General features: G+C 35.9%; 1 protein-coding gene across 4 annotated transcripts in view; it reads right to left on the reverse strand.

Annotated features, from left to right (window-relative positions):
- Positions 1-25894, reverse strand: part of ANKRD17 (ankyrin repeat domain 17) — a 167848-nt gene extending 141954 nt beyond the window's left edge. For 3 of the 4 annotated variants that reach the window (XM_040237049.1, XM_040237048.1, XM_040237046.1), the window contains exon 1: positions 25439-25843. In XM_040237049.1, coding sequence (XP_040092983.1) covers positions 25439-25843 — 405 coding nt within the window. Of the gene's footprint in view, positions 1-25438 lie in introns of all 4 variants that reach the window. The other variant, XM_040237045.1, reaches the window with a different exon arrangement.
- Positions 25895-26118: the final 224 nt, after the last annotated feature.

Raw genomic sequence — 26118 nt, forward strand, 5'->3', positions numbered from 1 at the left:
GAATTGCCAAATATATTATGCTCAGGTAAACTATTCCCTGATTTCCAGTATAATGCTTCTTTTTAAAAGTACTTCTCATAAAATATTTTAAGAGTATATATTTGCATAACTTGATTTTTTTTTTTTTAGCACTTCAGCTTGCTTAGAAAACTATATGTAATTTAAGTAGAATCATTATAATGTACATAGATCTTAGGGTCTTTTGTATTTTACACTTTTAATACTTAAAGACATATAATAGCGTAAGATTTTATGATTTTTAAAATCAAATATGAAAAACATACAATTAGAAATACGCTTCCCAAAATATGTTTCTGATGCAACACTCCTAAAATTAGGCTTTCAAAAAACATTTTACCTATGTACAGTACAAACAGGATGCCAACCTAACTTTAAGTTGAAGTGGTATCAAAATAAAATTAATTCCTTCACTCAATAAGCATTGTCCAGTCAGGGAAATAAGACCCATCTTTAGAAGGATAACAAAGGCTATTTCTATTCCCATCTTTCGACTCTTCCAGTTCTTCCAGAAGACAATCATGTCTCCAGTAGCTGTAGCTCTCCCTGATCACATGACTTCCTTCTTATGGACAAACCATGCTTCTAATTCCAGTCTTCAGTATGTCAGAGAAAATGTTATTTTACTTAGGGCCATTGGTGGGAAGGACTCAAAATTTTCTAATACATCTAAATTTTTAACAAACTTTTTTTTAAAAAAGAATCATGGAAATGAGTCCAGAATTGACATACAAAATCAAGAGTGAAAGTCAGTGAAGAAATACTTATGCATCTTACATAAAAATATTCATATATTCTATGCAACTTCCCAATTTCCTGGAATTAATTTCATGTGTCCAGTATTTCTACCTCACATAGTTTCTAAAAACTATGTGGTCCTGGAATGTTACTTTATAAATAAAAGTATTATTATCTAACTAGGTAAATATAACACATCTGCAATGTTTTCAATATTATATATATGATGCATGAAAGTGGGATTTTTACAAATTCAAAGGCTGCAAAGGCACAAGATGAACAGTTAAGTCTTTTTGTTACTTGCCTGCAATAAAATAGCAATACACTGTTACACTGTTAACTGATTTGTAGTGTGGTTACAAGCTTAACTTTAATATCTGTTCAGTTTCTGTTACTTAACTTCTGTTTCTTGATTTATTAATTTTTATGTTATCTATTGACTGCCCACTGAAGAAATGAACACTGACTCTTCCTTTGTTGCCCTCTATCTCCCAATTTTAAGGGTTATAACATTTTTTTATTATGAAAGTTTATAACTATACTCCTTAACCATTTCACAACTATAATTAAGTCTATTTTATATATTTTCTAGGTTGATTCTAAAAACTAAAAATTAACTGCATTTATAACATGACTAGGTAAATACTAATCCCTGAAGGAAATGCAATTTTATATTATTTAGACATTACTGGATGAACGAGAAGTGACCATGTAGTCTAAGAATTTTCCTCTAGTTCTCTTTAGTTCTTTTTGAAGGTCCATGATTGCCATTGTAGCTACCAGTTTCCTCCCTTGACACTTCCCTCCCACCATATCATCTATCTTGGATTATATTTTCCATTGTATAATAATATCTCAAATATATTTATATAAGATACATCGTTTTTTCTAAGGGTAAAAATTTACTTGTCTTCACATGATAAATAGTATAGTTAAGTATAAAAAATTTAGGTGCAAATCTATTTTTCCCTAAATGGTGAAAATACTGCTTGTCTTCAAGCATTCAGCATGGCTGCTAAGATTTCAGTTATTTGATTTTCCATTTTTTATTCCCGCTCTCTGGCAGTAACTGAGAATTTTCTTTTTATCCTTAGCGTTCTGAAATTTTACCAGATGTGTCTAGATGCAGGTCTTTTTTCATTTATCCTGCGTGGTACTAGATGGGCTCCTTTAATCTGAAATTTGTTATCTTTCTTCGGCTCATGAAATTTCAATTATTTCTTTCAATATTTTTCTCCTTCCCATTTCCTGTACTTTTCCTAGAACTAATGTTTACAGATGTGAAAACTTTGTGATATATTTTCCATACCTCTCCATTTTTCCAGATCTTTTTTTCTTTTGCTTCATATCTAGAGTTCTTCGTCTTTAGTGCAAAATCAATAACCCAGTCTTGATTAATGCTAAATTGTTATTTAACCCACTCATTAACATTTATCATTGTAATTTTCAAAATCTTTTCTGGTTCTCTGTCACTTTTTCAGTGAAACTCTGATTAATCATTGCAACATGTTCTTAAATCTTAGTAAAATATGTATTACATGTTTTTTTCTTTGAAGTTTTCTTCGGGATTTTATCTGAGGTCAGTTGTTCTTTCATTCCTCTTAATCGTCTTCCATCTTGATTCTCCTCAATTGTTTGTTTATATTGGCTTATAAAAGATTACTTCTGGCTTTCTCTGATGTTGTTCGGACTTGTTTTTGCAAATGGTGTCTCACTTAAATGGGAGTGTGATACTATTTAAGTAGTCAGGGCATACAGATAAGCAGGCACCCCAGAAAGGTACCTAAACAAGAAGTCAAGCTTGCTGAGATCTACCAAAAGTGCTTTTCTCTGAAGAAGCAAGCTTCAGTGCCTCTGCTACTCTCTCAGATTCCAAGATCTCAGATGTCCTACTGAACTGTTAGTCTTACTTTCTTAAAAGAGAACAGTTCTTAGACTTTAGGCCTGAGGGCAGGCACCACTGCCACCAGAGCTGTTTAGACTGGAGGAAGAGGAGGATGGAGGTCCAACTAACCCAGCACTCCGGAAAGTAACTCTTTAAAAAATTCCTGATTATTACCCAATTACTACTGTTCTCTGTACTTGTTGACTCCAAGCCTGGAGCCTTTCCAAGGTTCCCCTAGGAAAACCTGAGCTTACCTCTGGTATCTTGAGTTCCAGTTTCCTTTGAGATTTTGCTGTCAATGCGATCCCGTGAACTTTCTATCTTCTTCAAAATTTCTGGTCCTCTGATGGTACCTGTAGTGGACTGTGAACTGTAATTTTACTATTCAACATGCTTTATCCCCAGCCCACTTTTCTAGTATATAATCCCTCATGTCTGTGGGGAAAATATTCAATGTGATTTGGGTAGAGGTGAGTCTTCCCAGCCACCACTGGCTAGAATATCCCAGTCCCCCTCTCCTCTGGCAGCCATCTTTGCCTCGCTGAAAATAAAACTAATTCAAGAAGAAAAGGGAAACTAAAAATGTTGTGAGAAAACCAGTACTGATAATATTATTCAAATCTGGACTTATCTATGTCTAAAGTTGGACCTTCTTCCCTTCTTCCCCATACACATCTGAGCACACACAAAGTTAAAAGAGCTAATGAGGTCCTTCTGCTCCTCTTTAAGGTAGTTTAACTGATGTAATAACATCTGTTTCTTGCTTTTCAAAACTGTGGTTTAGTTCAATCTTTAAATAACCTAAGTGGGATGCTGGGAACAAAGAAAATTAAAGAAATGCAATCAATGCACCATATTTAAAAGAAAAAACAAAAACTGTAAAATAAGCCAGAAGAAATCAAATTAAAATTTACAGTTTGGTTTTAAACATAGAATGAGGAAATAGCTATAAATATTAAGTACATCTTATCATTCCCTAAGACATCTGTCATACCTATAGGGGGAAAAAAGGCAGATACAAAAACCAGTTATCTCTCAACAAGTTTTTCCCCTGAGTTAAGATTCCAATGATTTCAAAAAGAACAAGGAAGGAAAATTTTTGGTAGTGATTTAAAATGTTCTAATCTATTATATCCCCAAAGAAAATCCTTTGAAAGGTTATATAGTGTCAATTTCTGGAAGAAAAATTCTTTATCTTTGACATGATTATTTGGGGAGAGGTATGGAAGGAGTTGTTTACTTTTTAATTTTAGAGATGATAAAAAGCACAGAAGGTCATTGATCTCAATGGATGAAAGATGAAATCTGGTACTCTTCAGCTAATATAAATAATCCAAGGTTCAAAGACCTATGCCTCAAAAGTTTATCCTACTGAAAAATCTGCAAAATATTGTATGAATATATTTAAGTACATGTGAGGGAGCATAGGTCCACAGTTTTCATGAGAATCTAACTAAAATCCAGGAGCTATAAAAGGTAAAGAAAACCGCTCCTGATTGTAAAAGAACAATGATAACTTCATTCAAATATTACACTTAACAGTTAAATACAAAAACTCCAAGTAATGAATATCTCCAATACATAAAATAGTGTACTAGATGTTTACATTATCTCCACTCTTTAGAAAAAATTATTAGTTCCAATATGGATGAACAAAAGGAAGTTAAGAAGTAACTTTCCCAAAGTCACATAGTATTAAAGCAGGATACAAAAGCAAGTTTCCCACCTTGAATTAAGTCTTTCTATACAGTGGCCACCCCCTCGCACCCCCACCTCCAGGAGAAATATTGGAAAATAAAAAGGCAATGGGTTATTTCATAACGGAATGTAATATTATGTTGGGCACAGAAACTGTCAGGTATTCACATGTCTAGGATTTAATGAAACTGCAATACCCTTCAATTAATATTTTTAGGGCAACTTCTGCTTCTAAAAGTGAGGTCAGGAGACCTTAGTATTTGATTAAGATTTATGAATCTTAACATTCAAGACTCAATGAATGGGTCCTCTTGCTATTCTGTTATTCTGAGCTCTGTGGGAAACAAAATGAAGTTTCTCATGCATGGAAGACAAAAAGCTGCAATACCAAGCCCATGTTTTTTTATGTCTTGGGATGATAAGGCTAAAGTAGGTAAGAACTTCTACATATGGAAAGACTTCCCACATACCTAAGACACATTAACAACTTAAAATATATTCCAGAACTAGGTTCTGACTAAGAGAATTCAGTATCACAGTTTGGGTTGTAGCCAGAAAGCTGGGTCAAACAGCAGAGAGGATCTCAGACTGGGAGATGGTAATACTGGGCAGAGTAAGAAAAGCAAATCAGGAAAGGTACAAATGAAAGACCAAGCCACAAAGCAAGTTAGGGCTATGCTTTAAAGATTCTGAGATTAAAAAAAAACAGTATAGTCAGATTTTTGCTTTATCCTTTGCCATTTTATCTAGAACCACTGAATCACCTGCTAAGCTTACAGTAGAGAAGTCACTGAAATATGGTTTGCTTCATCATTCCCAGAAAAGCAGATAAGAATAAGAAAAGGATGCTGCATTTCCCATTACTCTTATCTCTCCCTCTTTATTAACAGTATGGTTAAGCACTAAAAAAATTTAAATTCTGGAGGAACTGAAGAATATATTCTATTTAAGCACTAAAGATCTAATGAATTCTGAATATAATCCTAAAAGATCATCTAACCCATACAACTATTATTTGTAAAATCTTCACTACAGAATTGGAGAAGGGAATGGCAACCGACTCCAGTATTCTTGCCTGGAGAATTCTATGGACAGAGGAGCCTGGCAGGCTACAGTCCATGGGGTCACAAAGAACAGGACATGACTGAGTGACTAACACTTCACTAAAGAATCCCACTTCCTATGCTAACACTGACTTCACATAAAATAAATTAATCCACATGCACAATTACAGCCAAAGAGTTTTACTGGCAATCTATGAATTAATAAAGTAATCCAATTAAATGGAGTTAGGAAAGAAAATAAGAGAGTCAAAATTTTTTTAATTACAGATTTTAAATTGTACTTTTTAAAAATAGCCAAACATACTACTAAACAGTAACCCAATTCACAATGCTCTCCATTATTCCTCAAACTTCAGTTTTAAAAACTAGTATTTATGGAGACTGTTAGAGTTCACAAATGTTTTGACACAATGATCTCATCTGACTCCCCACCCAAAAGAAGGTATTATGATGTCCCTTTTATGTGAGGCTCTGAGATTCAGCTTGCCTATCACACTTACTTGACAGCATGAATTAAGACATGTGGTAAGTCTAAGACAGGGTACTTCTCACTTCACATCTTAACTTATCTACAAGTTATGTATTTTGATTTGATGTTCCAGAAAAGGTACAGAATAGTATACTATTCACTCACAATCTATGAAATCCATCTCAAGATCACATGAATTTTGCTAAAGATGGACTCAGGGAAATAACAAAATGTAACAGAACAGAGCAACATTAACTACACTCCAATAAAGTCTTTTTTTTTAAGGAGGTGGGGTGCAGTTCTATAATCTGGTGTCCTAACTAACTCTTAAACGTACCAGAACTGTTACTACTTATGTATAATGACCCAGAGGTATGTCATAAATTAGAAAAAGACGTCATTCACACAGATCTGTAAATAAGACCTAAATACAAGATAAAATGAGCTAGTCAGTTCTATAATTTATACCAAATATCTCTTGAGCCAATTATTAGGGAGATCAGGGAACAGAAGGGAACCAGTGAACTATACCAGTTAAAAAAAAGCAGACTTTGATGTGAGACTGCTCATGTTTATATTCTATTTCCATCATTTACTGTGACCTTGAGCAAGTTATTCTTTTCCTTGATTTTTTTCAACTACAAACTGTGGATAATAGTATTATCTACCTCTTAGAGTTGTGAGGATTAAATAAGACACTACATAATTATAGTATATAGTAAGCCCTCATTAAAATATTAGTTATTGGAGTTATAATTACCCAATGTGCTAAGTGTTATGAATACGTTCAGGAAAGAGGTGATGTTTTATCTGTCTCTTAATGGATGAAACAGTTAACGGAGAGTGACATCCACAGAGACTAGATATTAATGGGGCTTGAAACCCAACATATGACATAGCACATTCTAAAACATACTAGACCACTAAAAAACCACTGTAGTTTAAAAAATACAGAGCTCATTCACATAATAAAATGTGAGTTACAGAAACAGACCGATGTACTTTTGGTCTAGCACTTTCACCACTTAAATATATCCTAAAATACAAACATACACACACAGAGATACATATCAAAAAGAATCCACTGCAGTATTATTTGTAATGGAAGAACACTGGACAAAACCAAAACACTGGCTATAAACACTCAACAAAATCATGGAAGTCATGATACCTGACAAGGGAACATTCCACAGCCATTAAGAAGAATAAGATAATCAATATGTGCATTTACATGGGAAGAGTCTATGATAAGATCATTAATTTTAAAAAGAAAATTTCAGACTATCTATATAATGACCCCCTTTATATAAAACAAAAATTTGCTTACACAGATACATGTGCAGACATATATGTGCAAATACATAGAAAGCCATGAAATGTATACACTTAAAATTTATACCTTGGGGGCTTCCCTGGTGGCTCAATGGTAAAGAATTCACCCATCAGGAAGATCCCCTGGTGAAGGAAATGGCAACTGACTCCAGTATTCTTGCCTGGGAAATCTCATGGACGGAGGAGCCTGGTGGGCTACAGGCCATGGGGTTGCAAGAGTCAGACGTGACTTGGCGACTAAAATCTATACCTTGGGCTGTAGAAGAAGGGAGCTTTGACTCATACTTTATTTTCCTCTACTGTTTAAATGTTTACAATTTATATTTACTACATGACTTAATAAAAACAGAAAGAAGATAATGTATACTCAAGGCTCTGTAGTGACCTAAATGGGAAGGAAATCCAAAAAAGGGGGGGTGGGGGAAGAGGAAACAAAAAAAAAGCGATGTATGCATACATATAGCTGATTCACTTTGCTGTACAGTAGAAACTGACATAGCAGTGTTAGGCAATTATACTTCAATTTAAAAAAATAGAAAAAGATGAAAAAAAAGATAATGCAACCTCCCTTTAAGATTCCACCAACATTAAACAAACAAAATAAACATCAGTCAGTTTTAGCAACTTGGCTGCATACTTCAGCCAAGGTTTAATTTAAAGGATTCAGTACAATTAAGACTTGTCTATCTCAGGTCATATAGCAGTTCTTCTATTTTGGCATTTCCTAAATAGCAACTGCATAAGTATTAAATTATTCGTGGCTTATTTGAAATATATTTTTAAAATACTGAAACAAAACTAAAGAACACTAGAATGATAATGCAAAAGAACTAAAACACATCTATAGTTTCTTGATCCTTCCCTAAAAGTGTATGGAGGTGTTCAAGTCCAAAGGCAGCATAGTTAAGACTAGCAACATCACAAATCAATAAGAAAGAACATGGTAGAGATCCGATGGGCTTCCCTGGTAGCTCAGATGGTAAAGAATACAGCTGCAATGCAGGAGACCCCAGTTCGATTACTGGGTCAGGAAGATCCCCTGGAGAAGGGATAGGCTACACGCCAGTATTCTTGGGCTTCCCTGGTGGCTCAGATGGTAAAGAATCCACCTGCAATGCAGGAGACCTGGGTTCGATCCCTGGGTTGGGAAGATCCCCTGGAGGAAGGCATGGCAACTCACTCCAGTATTCTTGCCTGGAGAATCCCCATGGACAGAGGAGCCTGGTGGGCAAAAGGCCCTGGGGTTGCAAAAAGTCAAACAAGCATAGCACACATGGATGCTGGAAGCTTCCCTGGCAGCTCAGTGGTCCATGGAGTCATAAAGAGTCGGACACGACTTAGCAACTAAACGACAACATAGATGCTGGTGCTGAAAGGACCTTTACTTCTTCAGCAGAAATTTGGACGAGAGGGAGGGAAGAAAGGAAAGAAAGAAGCCAAGCCTGCTTACAGGCTTACAAAAGAAAAATATACATACACACACATGGATTTAAAAAGACCACTAAGTGCAAAATATCCTACGGATGTTAGCTACTTATTAAAAAGTACAGGAAACTGCTTAGTGCTAACAACTAATTTTAAGGACCTTAAGCTTATACAAATGTAATACATATAAAGATGTACATACTAAGCAGGTATAATCCAGTCTGTTCTATTATTTAAATATATGAAATGGCAGATGATGAAATAGCTAAATCAACTGATTAACTATTTGGAAATGTAAGACTAAGTTCCTATCTTCCTCCAAAGTCAATATAAATTCGAATTACATGAATTAAATGTAAAATTAAGAGGCTCAATAGCCAAAAGGTAGAAGCAACTCAAATGTCCATCAATGGATGAATGGATAAAACAAAATGTAGATACATACAATGGAATATTTAGTCCTAGAAAGGAAGGAAATACTGTCACATGATACAACATGGATGAATCTTAAGCTAAATGAAATAAGCCAGTCACAAAAAGACAAGTACCATAATAAAGTATCTAGTCAAAATCATGGAAACAGAAAGTAGAACATTGGCTGCCAGGTATTGGAGAAAAGGGAAATGGAAAACTGTTGTCCAGTGAGTATAGAATTTCACTTTTACAAGATGAAAAAGTTCCACAGATCTACTACACAACAATGTGAACGTACGTAACACTACTTAGCTGTACACGTAAATGGCTACAATAATAAATTTTATGTTGTATTGGTAGCCACAATTATTTTAATTATAAAAAATTAAGAAGTACACACTAAATTACTTAAACCACTAAACAATTACTTAACTATAAAGAGATCAAATAAAGCACTTGATCAAACTTCTAGCAGCTCAATGGCAAAAGAGTTAAAAATAAAACATATAAGGTTAAAAGGAAAAAGGCTATATATAAATTAAATCTGTAAAGCACAATTTGTGTAAGACTGATATAAGACTGAACTTATAGTCTCTCCCAATAAGTTTAAAAACTCTAATATGAAATGAATAATCTCCACAGAAAATACAAATTAAAATGTTAATAAAATCAAACCCAACAGAATGTTAAAACTACATCATAATAAGTATTTCAAACACAGTTTAATGTTAGTAAAATTTATTATTGCAATTCACTATATGAATAGCTTGGGAGGGGGAAGAAAGAAATAATTATCTTTTCAACAGATGCCAAAAAAGCATTTGATAAAATTCAGTATACCTTTTCTGATACTATTTAGTAGGGTAAGAGAAAGAGATATACTGAACTAATAAAGTGAAAGTGTTAGCTGCTCTGTTGTGTCCGACTCTTTGCAACACCATGGACTGTAGCCCACCAGGCTTCTCAGCTTCTCTGTGCATGGAATTCTCCAGGCAAGAATACTTCAGTGTTTAGCCTTTCTTCTCCAGGGGATCATTCTGACCCAGGGATCGAACCCAGGTCTCCTGAATTGCACGCAGATACTTTACTGTCTGAACCACCAGGGAAGCTCATGAAGAATGGAGTATGTGTATGCGTGCATGCATGCTCAGTCACTCAGTTGTGCCCAGCTCTTTGCGGCTCATGGACTGTAGCCTACCAGGCTCCTCTGTCCATGAAATTTTCCAGGCATGACTACTGGAGTGGGTTGCCATTTCCAACTTTAGGGGATCTTCCTGACTCAGGGATTGAAACCATGTCTCCTGCATCCTCCTGGCAGGAGGATTCTTTACAACTAGCGCCACCTAGGAAGCCAAAATTAATATAGGATTATACTTGGAGACCAAACAGCACTCCCACAAGGGAAAGATAAAGATAGCCAATATTACTTTTATTCAGCATTTTGGGAGTGTTCAAAACTGATGCAATAAGAAAAGAAAAACCATAGATGTACATACTAAAAAAGAGAAGACAATCATTACTGTACTCAATATAGCATTTTAGTCAAAAAACAAACAAACAACTGACTTAGAAGAATTAAGTTTAGTGGCCATATACCTAGACTCCAAAATTAACTAAATTAGAAAGCATAACAGAAGAAAAAATACCATTCAAGATAGCAATGAGAACTATAAATAATTCGGAATAAACTCCACAACAAATGTGTAAAACTTACATGAAAACTGCAAAATTTTATTAAAGATAGACAAAGGACCTGAAAAATACAGGCATGCTATATTTCTAAGATAGGAATGTTTCATACTATACATCTATCTCTCCTCAAATTAATCTAAATTTCAATGTATTTAATGTTAGTAAAATTTATTATTTATTATTATTATTATTTATTATTATTTTATCAAAATCTCAACAGGCATATTTAATGACAAATTACAAAAGCCATCTGACAAGTTAAACACACAATATCCCAAATTATTGAAGATCAATACAGAAGAATTGCCTCTAAGACATGTTAACACATTAGGCTGAACCACAGAAATCATATTTTTGATGACTTGTGATGTACAAAAAACAATTTCAAAAGGTGCACCTAACAGCTAAAATTGATATGGACATATGAATAAAACAAATAGCTGTTAGGAATTTGGGGATGTTAAAACACTCAAACTCCCCCACTCTTACTACCCACAAATTCCTTTTAAAGTGGTAAGAAACAGTTATGAATCCACTGAAGTATTTAATACTAATAAAGCTTTGTCAAAGAGCAACAGAGCTGTCTATTTCTCACCCCAGTTAAATCAACCCAGGTACATGCGAAAAACTGAAAGGAAAGGTGGAAAAAAGTAGGGGAGAAAAGTTCCTGCAAACAATCCTGTACAGAGAAGGATATATAAGGTGAAACCTAAAAGATGAGAAGAAATGAAGGGTCAAGTGAAGACCATACTGGAAAGAAAGTAAATAGACCCCAGTGCAAAAGTCCACATGTTCTAAGAAAAAGGTCAGTGTGATTAGAATGCACTGAAAGTGTTACAAAATGAGGCTAGAACAACAAGGAGTAGGCATACAAAACCTTACAGCCAACTTAGAAGTTTGGCTTTAAGAGCAATGAGAAGTCAAATGATAATTTACATTTCAGAAAGACTATCCTAAATGTTGCATGAATAATAAGTGGAATATGGTAGACAAGAGAAGAGAGCAAGATCAAATTAGGAAGCTGCTATATGAAGTCTAAGTAAGAAAATAGCAAGTGCCAAGGTAATGGCAGCAAAGGTGGAGTGAGGTAGGAAGTTTCAAGGTATAATTTGGAGGTCTTATGTCCAATACCCTTTCCCTTCCCATTCTCCTACATCATCTTTTTGGCAACAGAAACAGTCACTTTGGGAAACCATTTCATGAGGTTCAAATGGGAACAACCTCTCCTAGTCTACATCTCAGATGGAGTGGAAAAGACATGATCGAGATCTGAACAAAAATCTTCTTCCATAGTTGAAGCTGCTGGTTCAGGAATGGACATGTGACCCAAGCAAGGCCAAAAAGATTATTTCAGGAACCAGGAGTGACTTTTTTTCTTATATTGCTAGTCATAAGAACAATGTAATCCTAAAATTATACTGGTATAAGATGTTAATTATCTTCAATATCCACATTCCCTTTTTTCTTTTAGTAAAACACTTCTCCTACAAGTTATATCTGGGTATAATGGGCACAGAGCAAGAGCTAGGTCTTAGGTATAGATGTATAATTAAGTTCTGGCCAATAGAATATAACATGAAGTTATATTTGCAATTTCTTGGACAATTCCTCAAAAGGAAGTTATCTGTGCTCATTTTTCTATTTCTTATTTCTCATGTATTCGTTTGCTAGGGATGCCTTACAAAATATATAGACTGGGTGGCTTAAACAACAGCAGTTTATTATCTCACAGTTATTAAAACTAGAAGTCCAAGATCAAGGTGTCAGTAGGCCTCTAAGGCCTCTCTCCTTAGCTTAGAGATGGTCATCTTACTGTATCCTCACATGGCCTTTTCTCTGCATGCACACATCCCTGGTGTCTCTTTTTATGTCCACAGTTCTTATAAGGATGCCTGTCAGACTGGATTAGAGAACATCCACATGACCTGACTTAACTTTAATTACCTTTTTAAACTCATATTCTTACATATAACCATATCCTGAGATACTGGGGGTTAGGGTTTCAGCATGAATTTTGAGGAAATACAATTCAGACAGGATGAAACAAGAACATACTGCTGGTAAGCCAATGATCAGACCTTGTAGATGAAGTTACCACTCTAAGGCAGAGCTATTCAATAAAACTTTTTATGATGACAGAAACGTTCTAGACCTTCATTCCCCAATATGGTAGCCACAAACGCTTATTTAATTAAATAAGATTAAAAATCCAGACCCACAGTTGTAGTAGCTACATTTCAAGCACTCACTAGCCATATGTGGCTAGTCACTACCATACTAGACAGCACAGGTTAAATGATGGTGTAACAAAAGATCAGAAACTTAAGATACACAAAATGACCTGAAGGTAGTGACATCCCCAGGTTATCACGTAATCTATCTTGCTTGAACTTCATGTATTTTGGAGTCTCTTTGTTCAAATAAGCTATCCTATACTGTAACTAATCAAAAATTTAGAAGTGGAATGCTGCGATAATAAATTCCTAAAACTCTGATAAGGCTTAGAAGAACACGTGGCAAGGAAGCATATTTCAGGCTGGGAACCTAGCAACCTCTGTTATGCAGAAGCAAAACCATTTTGTAAAACTCCTGCCGGCAATAACGAGTAGATCAAATCACCTAACTACCAGGTATAGGGCTATAAGAAAAGCAGTTAGAAAAACTAAGAACACTGATGTGTTAGCTGTTTAATGAATGACTAGAAACAGCAACTCACCTATGAGTTTAAGCAGTTTGTAAGCAGAGACAGATATAAAAATAGTGCCACTGAGAGATCTCTCAGTAGCAAACTCTACCCTGTAAGAGCCCAGTAATCTGGAGGTCTCTTGGGTTTGGGAAAGGCAAGTGTCTTGACATTCCAAATACCACGAGTTAACTTTGTGACCTCCAAGATTCTTTGTCAGATATAGCAAAGATCAGGTAAAGAGTGTTGCTTTCCCACCTATGATGATTTTTGATGTGTCTAGATGGTTAGGGAAAACTAAGAGGAAAGAAGGGCAACAGTCATTTTGTAAATACTTTCTCTCAGTTATTCAAACACTAGTCTAGGCACTGCCCTTTGAGATTGCATGGGGGGATTTGCAGATAAAGTCTCTAGTAAGTTGATTTTTTTAAGCCTGAGTGATCACCTTTACTGAGCCTAAATTAGTCAGATGAGCTTGTAAAAGATTGGGTTCCTTCTGACGAGTGTGACTACAAATATTGAGTCTATAACTGGTATCCTTTTGCTGGATATTCCTTTTCTAACAATAGCTGCAGCATATGCCCGTGGGTTCCAGCTTGGGTGAGCTCTTAACAAACTCCTTACCTTACAGATTTCATATTTGTTAGCCAGCCCTCAGAATTGTGTAAGCCAATTCCTTGTAAGCTCTTAATATCTACCTACCTACCTATCTACCTATCTAACATATATAATTCTACTCATTCTGCCTCTCTGGTTAAACTCTGACTGATATGTCACCTGAGCTGAACATTTCAGATGCTCTCAACGAAGCCAGCTAACACAGGGAGAAAGGAAAAAGTCTAGTAGAGAGAGAAGAATGAGCTGATTTCCAAAAATATAACAAAAAGAGATCTTCTGCTGTAGTTAGTATCACATGGTGCTGACTTAGAAATCAATTAAATAAATGTTTGAGTTGTACCATCAAACCACATTACTGGCCTATAAAACTCTATAACTGAACTTTAAGTAATCCTGCAGCCTCTAAATGTATGCCAACTGGTATGGTGCTATAAAACTTTGCAATCTTAGGAATGTCACACTCTCAAATACCTACTACTTCAGATGCGGCAAAGGAAGATAACAAGGAAGAGTGAGTGAGTGAAGTCGCTCAGTCGTGTCAGACTCTTTGCGACCCCGTGGACTGTAGCCCACCAGGCTCCTCCATCCTTGGGATCCTCCAGGCAAGAATACTGGAGTGGGTTGCCATTTCCTTCTCCAGGGGAATCTTCCCGACCCAGGGATCGAACCCGCAATGCAGGCAGAGCTTTAACCTCTGAGCCACCAGGGAAACCCTTAGAACTTCCCCAGGAAGAATCACCTAAGAACAAAGCCAAGGATACATACAATAGTCAAAAAGGCATTCGTCCTATAGAGCAAAACCAAGAATTTCATCAAGGATTTTACATAGCTGCCAGGGCAGTCTTCTCCCGTCCAGAAGGATTTCATTATTACTATGGACCAATGACTGTGGTCTACCTATTCTTTTGTTCTCCAAAGAAGCTGTTATTATGATTATCCTGTTCCTACTCACCACTATAGAATGGGCTGAGCAAAAGAAGGATAGATAATGTTTATTTTACAGACAACTGGACTGAATTAAAGAGAAAAGCATTACGCAGATATCCTACACTGACTTATACGTAATTTCCAGCTAGGACACTGGATAGATTCTCTTGAGAAAGAAAACTGCATTGGAAGAAAGGTTTGTACAACCGTTAAGTGGTCAGAAGTTTCAGTCTGGTACTCAAGAAGGTTTAAATCGGAGACATAAACTTGAGTCATTAGCAACTGCATATATAAAGACACAAAATGAGATAAAAACACCTAAAAAGCGAGCAGATACAAGATGAAAAAGGTCCAGGAAGAGCAATGTAGTACCAAATAACCAAAGGATATACAATGAAAAAGGGAGGAGGAAGCAATAAGACCAAAAAAACCAGCTAGTCATGTAAAAACACGAGAGGGTGGTATTATACAAGCAAAGAGAACAGTACTTTTTAAGAGCCGAGGATTGGTCAACAGGGTCAAAAGCGAGTGAAACAATTAAATACTATGTCCAAAAACAATATCCATGTATCTTGGGGGAAAAAAATCAGAAATATCAAAAGAAACTATCTAAGAAATTTTGTTTAAATACTGGAGTAAAGAAGGTCTCTAGAAGTCATATCTCTAGAACTTATTACAAAAACATAAAAAATTTTCTACATTGTAGAAATACTGTAAACTGATAGAGAATATGTGTAACAAATGACACCATGAAGGATTAACAGCCATAAATATAAATACAACCACATACCACTAAAGGGAAGAAGAAAAAAAAAACTCTAGTAGAATAATAAAGATAAAAGAGGAAAATTTCAAAATAAATCCAAATAAAATATAACCATGAAAATTTTCTCAATGTCAATAAAGAAAATGAAGACAAAACCAAAACACTAATATTTATTTAACAGATTTTAAAAACTAAGATGATCAAATCCAATATCATTCTTATACATTTTTGAAAGAAGTAAAACGAGAGATTTTATCAAATGTAGTATGTGAATAACTTCTCGCCCTCAAATTCCATTTCCAGGAATCCATTCCAAAGAAATACTTTTGTACTCAAAAATAATGGTAACAGGATGTTCGCTTCAACAATGTATATGTATTGCCATGTACTGAAAACAGTCTAAATGTCTACCAACATAAAAGATCAAATAAATTACAAACATCATACTATGAAACATTCATAAGTAAATGAGAACAAGTCAATTCTTAATATACTCTCTCAGACATACCCCTCAACACACACATACCCACACGCACCCCTTCTCTCTCATTCACTTACTCTCACCAAGAAAGAAACTAAAACATTTGACATACACCAAACTAGCAGTGTTCACTCTAAGCCTTGGATAAAACCTTTATGTATTAGAAGACTCTTTTTTTTTTTTTTAAAGTATGCATGTATCACTAGTTCTTACAGCTAAATAAGTATGAAATCATTATATGAAAACATCTCCTTAACTGATATATTCTAAGAATGATCACAAATGAAACACAGAAGACAAAATGTGTAAGTGACAGCTCTGCTTTGTATGATAATTTGATTAATATACATGAAGGAGAAAGAATGCAAAGATGATTTCAAATAATAATGATTAATTCTGGAAAGAGGATTATAAATGATTTTTTGTATTTCTCAGATTTCTTTGATTTTGCCAAACTTTCAACAAATATGTGTTAAGTTTCTACAAATATGTACACTTAATTATAGGAACTCAAAGCATCACTGACTCAATGGACATGAATTTGAGTAAACTCCAGGAGACAGTGGGGAACAGAGGAGTCTGGCGTGCTGCAGTCGATAGGGCTGCAGAATTGGACACGACTTAGGAAATGAATTAAAACAATTATATAAACACTGCATTTAAAATCTAACTTAAAAAATATTTAACGCTGCACTCTGCACTGTCCTGTAATTCAATTTTTCATATTTTTACACATCTCTACCTGCAGCAACCATAAGCTACCTCTTTTCTTACAAAATCTTCAAGGTCAAATTAGAATGGATGATTCTTTGGTGTAATTTAGTAGTCTAGGACACTCTAAAAAAAGTCATATATAGATCTCATTGTTAAAAAAAAAAGAGCGTAATACTAAGAAATAGTGAGTATTCTAAGAGACATTCCTAAAAGATGTAGAGTCCACCCCACTGGTATGCAAAAACAGAACAATCTCTATAATGAGACCAATTCTAAAAGCAAACAGATACACTGAAAAATGTTAGACTTCCAGGTAATTACACAGGATTAAAAACATCCTCACCGTTTTTAATTGTTATTAATTTTGTTTCAATGAGATTTAAATTTCATGAAGCTGGGAATAATGTCTCAGTGTTTTCAAAATCCTCATAATTCCTAAGTAGTTATGCTAGGTCTCAATAATGAATCTTAAAAAAAACTTAGAAAAATATACTAATAGCGATACCTACCTTCTGAAAATCATAAAAAACACAATTCCAACACTGTGCTAAGTTTTCATGTATGCAAGTTTAAAAGTTTTACTAACTATAATGCATACAGCTATGATTTTAAATAAGGCTAATTCTTTCATATTTACTGAGAAGGAAATGATTGAGATTATTACAATATAGACTAAAAACAGCCACACATAGTAGATACACAATAAATGTTTGTCAAGTAAAAGAATTAACTCCTATACTGAATCTCACACCAGAAAGAACTACACTAGAGGCTTTGCAACAGGACTAGTTTTGTTATTAACTTCATATAAAAAACAAGAGGGAAACGTGGCACAGAGAAGGAAAAAGACAATATTGGGTCAAAGACAGAATTGGAAATAGACCTGGTATAAGGCAAACATAAGATTTCCTTTTCTTCTCAGGTTTCAGGTTTAGGGCAATAAGAAAGAAGAAAAGGAATAGAACTTCATGTTAATATTTTTTTATTCCAAATTCAAAACTGACAAGACCAATTTTTCTACAGATCTCTCTGAAATATTTTTCACTCAAAGGTTCTTTAATTGAAAAACAATTCACAAGGAAAAACCAGACCAAGAATTAATTCTAAGATAGGTCTTTATTTCTTCACTTTTCTTATTTTCTTTTCTGTTCTGTTCTTTTTTAATTGGGGGCAGGGAGGATTAAAAAAATGAAAGATTAAATGAGAGTAAATGATAGCTTGAGAGGAGAATATGCCCTGCTAGAGATGCATAGCTACAAACTAGTTTCATATATTTGCCATGTTTAGTCAGTCTATACTTTCAAATAATCTCAAGTAATGAGTTTACTTATTTTCAAAATTGAACTAACACTATCTAATACACCTCACATTTTCTTCACTTTATGACTCTATGTGAGTTACTGGTTAATTGAAACTTTAAGTAACAAGAGTAATGAGAATATAACTGTATAATCTGCAGTCCTCCTTGATCATGGAATCCATCCCTATCCAATCATTTTTTAGCTCTCGCTCTAGAACTTCCCTAGTTTTGGTCATCATTTCATTTTCATGGTACAGTAGACAGAAATACATATATCCTATTTTGTGCAGTTGTACCTTATCATTATTTAAAATAAGAATTATGACTTTGGTTGTCTCCAAAACTTTAATCTTGTTCAACATTATGCTGCACTTTTACTGAAAAAGCAGGCTTTGTTTCAGACCATTTAATCAAAAAAGCTCATTTTTTAGCCGACTCGTATAACCCTATTAACCTTTTCCATCTATTCTCAATAATCTTGTCCATTTCCACCAGCACAATTCAACATTACCTGTATACTTTGAGACTTTATTATATGTCAAAATTATTTATAAAAACAATAATATCGGCTCTAGAAAGAAACCGTAAAGTACCGTGATCTTTACATTTTTTCCTACTTGACCCACTTTTATCTCTAGTTTCACCCTGAAATAAACTTAAAAAGCCAACTCTAAAAAGATAATGTTTATGAGTTTATGATAATGTTTATGACAGAAGTCAACCGAAGTTATGCTTTCAATAATTAGGTCTATATTGATTTTTTCACAGTATTTTTGGGGAAGATAAAATTTCCAGCATGTCCCCTTTCAATAACTAAAACCCCAAATTACAAATCATGATAAAATAATACCTATAATGCTCCACAATTCCACTTCCACTTTGACTGGATAAAAATAGTTTCTAAAGACAAAAGAAAAAAAAAGTTAAGAAGTAAAAACACTAAGTCAGAAAGGGTATTTTGCTTCTGTGTGGCAAGTGGATAGGTACAACTCTACCATAAAGGTAAGGTTCCAGGGACTAGGAGTATTCATATTTACCTACCACCTTCTATTTCCTAATGACTTGCTTTTTCAAAGGTGAAAGCTGAAAGAAGTCAGATTTGCCCGTAGGCTACCATGGATGTTGGTGCCCCCTATCGGTCCTAACAAAAATATGAGTAGTATCAGTAGGCAGTAATTCACATATCATTATGAAGGGAAAATTCCTTCTCATCTATAATAGAGTATGGAAAAATTACAAGGAAGCTCATTACATCCACACTTCCTAACCCACTGAATTATCCTTACAAAAATGCAGAAAAAACTACAGTCAGAGTGCAAACGCACTGTTCAAGGACCTGAAAATTGACCTCCTAGTCAACAGATGGTTTACTTTGGATGTCAGTAGAAGCAGACTAGCGAACAGTCCAGTGAATTTCTGGGTGTCAAAACATACTGCTTTGATGATTATTTCACATTGAAAATTGTAAAATACTAACTCCAATTAAGTTGGTGAGGTTAATGACAAGAGTAAACTGAATAATTATAATCTAATCAAAGCATCTGACAGGGGTCCACCATAAATAGTTGCAACCAAGTTCTATAACCTTAAGACTTAAGATTTGAGGTCCCAAATATTTCCAGAGTAAGTGACTAAAGAAGATATATTTACAAACTATTTTTACTTCAGAGATGCAACTTCATCAAAACCTGACAAAGATAAGATGCTAAGACTTATTATATAACACACATGGTATAGCACGGTAGAATACAGTAGAGGTATAGAGATGCATAAGACAAGGGCTTCTGTCTTCAGATCTGACAGAACACAGCAAACTAGATAAAAGCGTTTCATCAATTAAAAGGCAAAATATAAGGATTTAAGAGGAGAGTAGGCATAGTGTCAATTAACCAGAAAAAACAAATAAATCTTGGATCTCCTACTTCACAACACAAATATGCCTTCTTCATTACCACATTAACTTAGAAACAAGTTTCCCAATTCTAAACAAACAAGTTTCCCAATTCTAAACAATCCATATAAACGCTTGCCTGATTTCCTACAACCACTGCAGTGAGAATGTTTCAAATTAACAAGGTAGGAGGGAGGGAAGTCAAATACTTCTCTGAATATGGTATCTAATGGAAGTTTTACACACATACTATAGGTGAAGGGAAGAAAAGAAAAAAAAAAAAAATATATATATAAGCACCTTCAACAAAATCTTGGGTTTATTTAACTCCAGGGTATTCTCAGCTTATCCAGACCCCAACTTAACATCTCCTATTTAAAAGGATTTTTTTTCTTAGCTTAAGATAACCTTGAAATGCTGAAGTCTTAAAAGGCAGGGAGAAGCAAAAGATTGCCAGTAGAGGAGGTGGTTTACACTATAAAGCTTCATTATGTTAACTGCTAATTCTAAATGGTGAAAACGTGAATATACTTATCTGTGATCTCTGTATTTCTTCTCCCAACCCACCAACTTTATAGAACAAGAAAAGCAATGTTCAGGGTAGCTAATTTGTCTTCAATGACCACCCTACTACCAAAAAGTATCCTCCCCTATGTCATCTGAATTTATTTTAACTTTACATGATATGTCAACATCAGATAAAGTTGTATTCAACATCATACAGCATAACAGAGCATGTGAATATATGAATGAATAGGCAGGCTTTGAATCAAAGGTTAAGTTCCACTTTGCCACTTATCAGGTATGTGGCCCTGATGAAGTTACCTAAAACCCTTCTAACTCTGTTATCTTTGCATTTTAAATGAATATGATGAATATCCCTTCCCAACATTTGTATACCTCTCATACTTTATTCAGGATATACATTTAACCATTTGCTTTCACTCTCATACTTCCTCAAACTTGTATTTAATCATTGGTACATTTTAAATCAGTGTGTCTTAAAATAGTTTTGCTCACTGTTACTTACTTAATACAGCAAAATTCCTCCTATATAATAGAAACTACAAACATTCATGAATAATGAAACAAATATGATGACATCATAGCATTACAGTGAAAATGGGAATATATGAAAACTAAATTCACTCATTTAATTCTCAAAACAATGCTATAAGGTAGAATCTACTATTATCATCATTTAAATATGAGGAAACCGGAGTGACATTAGGTAACTTGCCCAAGATTACAAATGTGTGTGATGGATCAAGGGTATGAATTCAAGCTCCATTCCTGCCCTTAACCATTACGTTAGACTGGTACTGAGTAATAGTTTGTATTATGCTTTCAAAATGTAAATATATCTAAGGTACTCGATTTGATAAATACAAATCTATCTTTAGGTACTTATCAGGCAATCAACAATCAATGTATTGGTTTAAATGGCTTTCCCTTAATACCTATGAGATCACCATTACTAAGAGAAGTAATTAAGTAATTGAACGATGTTAAAATCCAAATTTCAGTTATTGGACAGCCATGGATCCAAGAAGGAAGGAACTCTATACCTATTCCTGGTTTCCTAAATGAATTCTGGATCTTCCTTAGTTATTAGTTATTCACTGAAAAAATTTTTATTAAGTACTATGCTCAAGCAGAATAGGATACAAGATTAATTATGACAGAATTACTGTCTCAAAGATCTTACCATCTTATTTACAAATACTGCTTCGTCAATTAAGAGGTGAAATAGGGCAACAGATAAGCTTCTCTGGGCTAATCTGGGATTCTACCATAACAACAGAGGAACTTGGCATTTTTCTATGAAAAAACTAACAACAAAAAAAAAGATTTGGAATTGAACTTGAGGAAACGTAATCTACTTTTGAAACAACCCTATGTCTTTGATGTCTGTCTATAAACAGATGCTCCCTGGCCTTGCAAATCCTTTCAAAAGTGAATGAATAAGTAAGTTCTAACTTATTTACTGGGCTCCCTTTGTATGAAATAGCTTCACTAGGTCTGTTAGTTAAATTTAAAACCTCAAATTACCTACCAAATATAGACGGAATTCTGATCAACTCCTAATGTATTAAATTTTATGTATCTTTAACAAAAATGTTACTTTTGAACATGAGTTCTACCTTTAATAGCAAGCTTTTTCCCTTTTGAATTCTGCTTTAGCAAACACTGATGCCATTCAATTACATTTAAAAATAGGTTCAACAGAATGTAATGTTGTTTCTGAAATGGAGTTATCAACTCCTGCAATTTCAGTATTTTTTTCTTATACTACTCAAGTAACTATTTAATTAATTTAACCCACTAGTCAGTAAAGAAGTGCATCAGAGTTTTTGTTAGGAAATACATTTCCATCTATTTTCCATATTGGTCAGTCACTCATTGAAAGCTGAGAGAATTATTATAATTTTCAATTTCTGATCTAAGGTTTTGCATCGGATTGGGGAGGTGGGTAAAGGAATATCTGAAGTTGCACAAATTATCTACAACATGGTTATCCTATTCTGAAACACTGAAGAGAAAATCCAATTCTCAATAACCTACACTAACATTTAGAAAAAGTTAGATTCTTCTTCTTAAACATTCAAATAAAGCTTTTATTCAAATTGAATCTCCTTTCCTTCCAATGTTCCCTCTTTCAGCAAATATACAAAATATCCAGCTAGCATTTCATCAAAATAAACATAGATATTTTTTGTTATATTATCTTCTACTTTTTCAGGTTAAATAACCCCAAAACTATAACCTTTCGATGATTTGTATCTGAAGGATAATCTCAAAGATGCAATCCATATTTTTCCTCGTGTAGCAAATGACAGGATGGATTAGAGAAAGGACTTAAGTACAACATTAGCCATAAGATTTTCTCACTTTGTAAAGTTAAAGTTCTGCTGACATGTCAATAAAATGGTAGTGAAACAAAAAACACTGCGTAACTCATCCATTTAGCTTACAGTGTACAGATAAATAAATAAACCTAATCAAGGATGGAGGCAGGTGCAGAGACATACCGTACTTCTGTTTGCTTATCCTTCATCATGTACCTATATAGATTTATTTTTTAATAGTTGTGCTTTCTTCCACTTATTTTTCCTGACTCATCTCCATAACAAATGACAAACCCATTGTTTATACTGCTGGACAGAAGACAGAATAAAGCATATTAAAAATAAAGAAAACACTTCTATAACTGATCAGTCAACATATATCACTATCTTCCAAGGAAAACCAAACCCAACTTACAAAACTAACACACCTATATAAGCTTGAGCCTATTTTACATGATTTAATGAATTACTGTTTTGCTTATTAAGCCAAATTCCAATGGACAGAACTATCTAGATATGTAAAGTTTAAAGAATAATATTTCAGTAAGTACTGCACTCAACTTGATATTAAGTTCCAAACCAGAGCTTGACATTTTGTTAGAGAATTTAAAATCTTAATAAAATACGGGTATTTTGAACAAGCTGTTTGACTGTGTTAGCTTGCAACAGACTGCCTATTTTTTGAAAGAGGTCAGGAGGGGGATACAGGGACTAAACTGTCATGAAAAGTACACTGGTCTGAATCATCACAAAACTTTGATTTCCACTTTTGTTGCTATCACCACTGTCAGTTGCCTCTAAAAAAAAAAAAACAAAAACAAACAACGTTATCCTCACTTTTAAAATAAGAGGGTTGGATGAGATTATTTCTAAAATGTTTTCTCATCTCTGTAAAAATAATGCAATTGAAGAGTTCTAACTACCATAACAGATTTTACTGGAAATAAGGATCATATGCAAGTTGAGCTACACACTATTCTGAACATTCAACTAGGTCAATACAAAATCTATCAGTACAAACCTACCCTTAGAATTCAGTAGGCTAAACGAAATAGTAGCAAGTGTCCATTTTTTTGGTATGCATACTTCAACGATTACATCTCTTCAGATATATCTTCATTCAGTTTGAGGTAAAAGAGAATCTGGTCTTCTACTAATAGACAAGCCTCAAATTCTTCAAAAGGTTATTTCTTTATTTGAAATTAGGGAACCAAAGTTCCAATAATGCAATTTTCAAAAAACCCAGCCTTGTATCGAAATAAGCTGTGTTTATGAAAAGAATAAATGGCAAGTGGTACTTTAATATAATTTAGTTGTTCTCTCTCATAACTAAATTTATAATCAGCCTTTAAAAAGCGGTTTTCCTTCTGTTGCCTTAAGTTACAACTTCTTTCTTCAGATCGAGATTTTCTAGCTTCCATTTCAGGAAGCAGACAAGAGAGTTACAAAAGACCTGCTAACTAGAAAGGCCAACTCTTAGCTTGTTCTCAGTATGGTATGTTTTACTGAGCTTTGGGTTAAATGCCTTCTTTGAAGAATGAGGGCCTGCAACGCCGCCTGTCTGTGAACCCAGGAAAAATTATAAACAGTTATGAAACCAGATCACTAGGACAGACCAAGAGGCCTTCTTCCTATTCCAACTCACCACAACCAAGCCTGGCTCCCAAGCAGCCTCTTAGGCTGCTCCACATTCTGTGGAAAGCAACAGGGCCTAGCTTAATTCTTTCTCACCAAGGAAGCATTTGAAAATGTATGAGTATGTACATGTAAGGATCAAATACATTTTTCATCCACTGAGTCATATATCAATGTAAATGGATGTAAGATCAGTTCATCCAAAATCTTTGAGAAACCGAGTAAGTGAAGGTGACTTCAGCAGCCACAATTATGGGGGGGGGGAGGGGGGCAGGTGGGAACCTGCAGCAGAACAGTATGGAAAAGTACAGCTTCTCACGTGTCTCTAACATACACAAATACTTAGCTCTCAGTCCATTACAAGCTTGCCTCCCCCTCAAACTGCTCCCCTCCACCTCACTAGGGGGAGAAATCTACCAACCTCTTAATCGTTCCCCAAGAGACTCTCCTACCTATTATCTTACCCCTCCCGCTTTGGTCCCGCCCCCGCCCCAGGAGTAACAGGGCCCTACTGGCCTGAGGCCGACCCCGTCGGGTGTGCACACAGTGAATCTAACCAATTCCTTCCACCCTTAACCGTGTGAACCATGCCAGGGTAACGTGCTGTGCAGCAACTCTGTGGACTCTGCGGTCCTCCCACCCCCACGTGTCAGCTACCCTCCCCCACATGTCCACACCTCACGATTTCGGCCTGGGAAAGAAAGAGAGCGGTGGAAAGCCCAGCCCCGAAGACAGATCAAGCCCACAGCAATCGGTCCCCTCGCAAGTCCCCTCCCACCTTTGGCCCCGACCCCTTTACACTCCCTTCCTCCCTTCTTCCTTTGAAAGCAGGCCCTTGCCTCAGAAACCTCTTCTTCCTCGTCGTCGTCGTCCTCTTCTTCCTCGCTGTTGTTGCTGCTGGTGCCGCCGCCTCCGCCGCCGCCGCCGCCTCCGCCGCCGCCGCCGCCGCTGTTGTCGCTGTCGCTGCTGCTTTCGCTGCTGCTGGGGGGTCGGCAAGTCCGGTTACGCTTGGCCTTGTGGTGCTGCTGCTGCGGCGGCTTCTTCTTCAGGAGCAGATCGCAGACTCGCACCATCCCACGAGGAGACGAGGCCGAGCGAGCCCCGCCGCCGCCGCCAATGCCGCTGCCGACCTCCGCTGCTGCCGCCGCCGCCGCCGCCGCCGCGGGGGGGCCCGCCACCGCCGCCACCGCCGGGGGGCTCCCTTCTCCCTCAGCCGCCGCCACCGGAACCGTCGCCTTCTCCATCTCCGGGGAAAGAGGGAGGGTGCGGACGGGGGAGGGGCGTGGGGGCTACGCTCTACCGCGACTTCGGCCGCACCGGGGCCGACACAGCGCTCGGTGCCGCCTCCGCCGCCACCGCCTCGGTCACCTCTACTGCCGCCGCCGCCGCCGCCGCTCCGCCAGCTCTCACCTCGTCTCGCGATACTAAGGGCGGGGAGCCTGACGATGGGAGGGAGGGAGAGGGAGGGAGCGTGAGGGAGCAAGCGGGGGGTGGGGGAAGCGAAGAGGGAGACCCGGGT

Source organism: Oryx dammah, unplaced genomic scaffold (genome assembly GCF_014754425.2).
Source record: "Oryx dammah isolate SB20612 unplaced genomic scaffold, SCBI_Odam_1.1 HiC_scaffold_3, whole genome shotgun sequence".
Taxonomy (NCBI): domain Eukaryota; kingdom Metazoa; phylum Chordata; class Mammalia; order Artiodactyla; family Bovidae; genus Oryx; species Oryx dammah.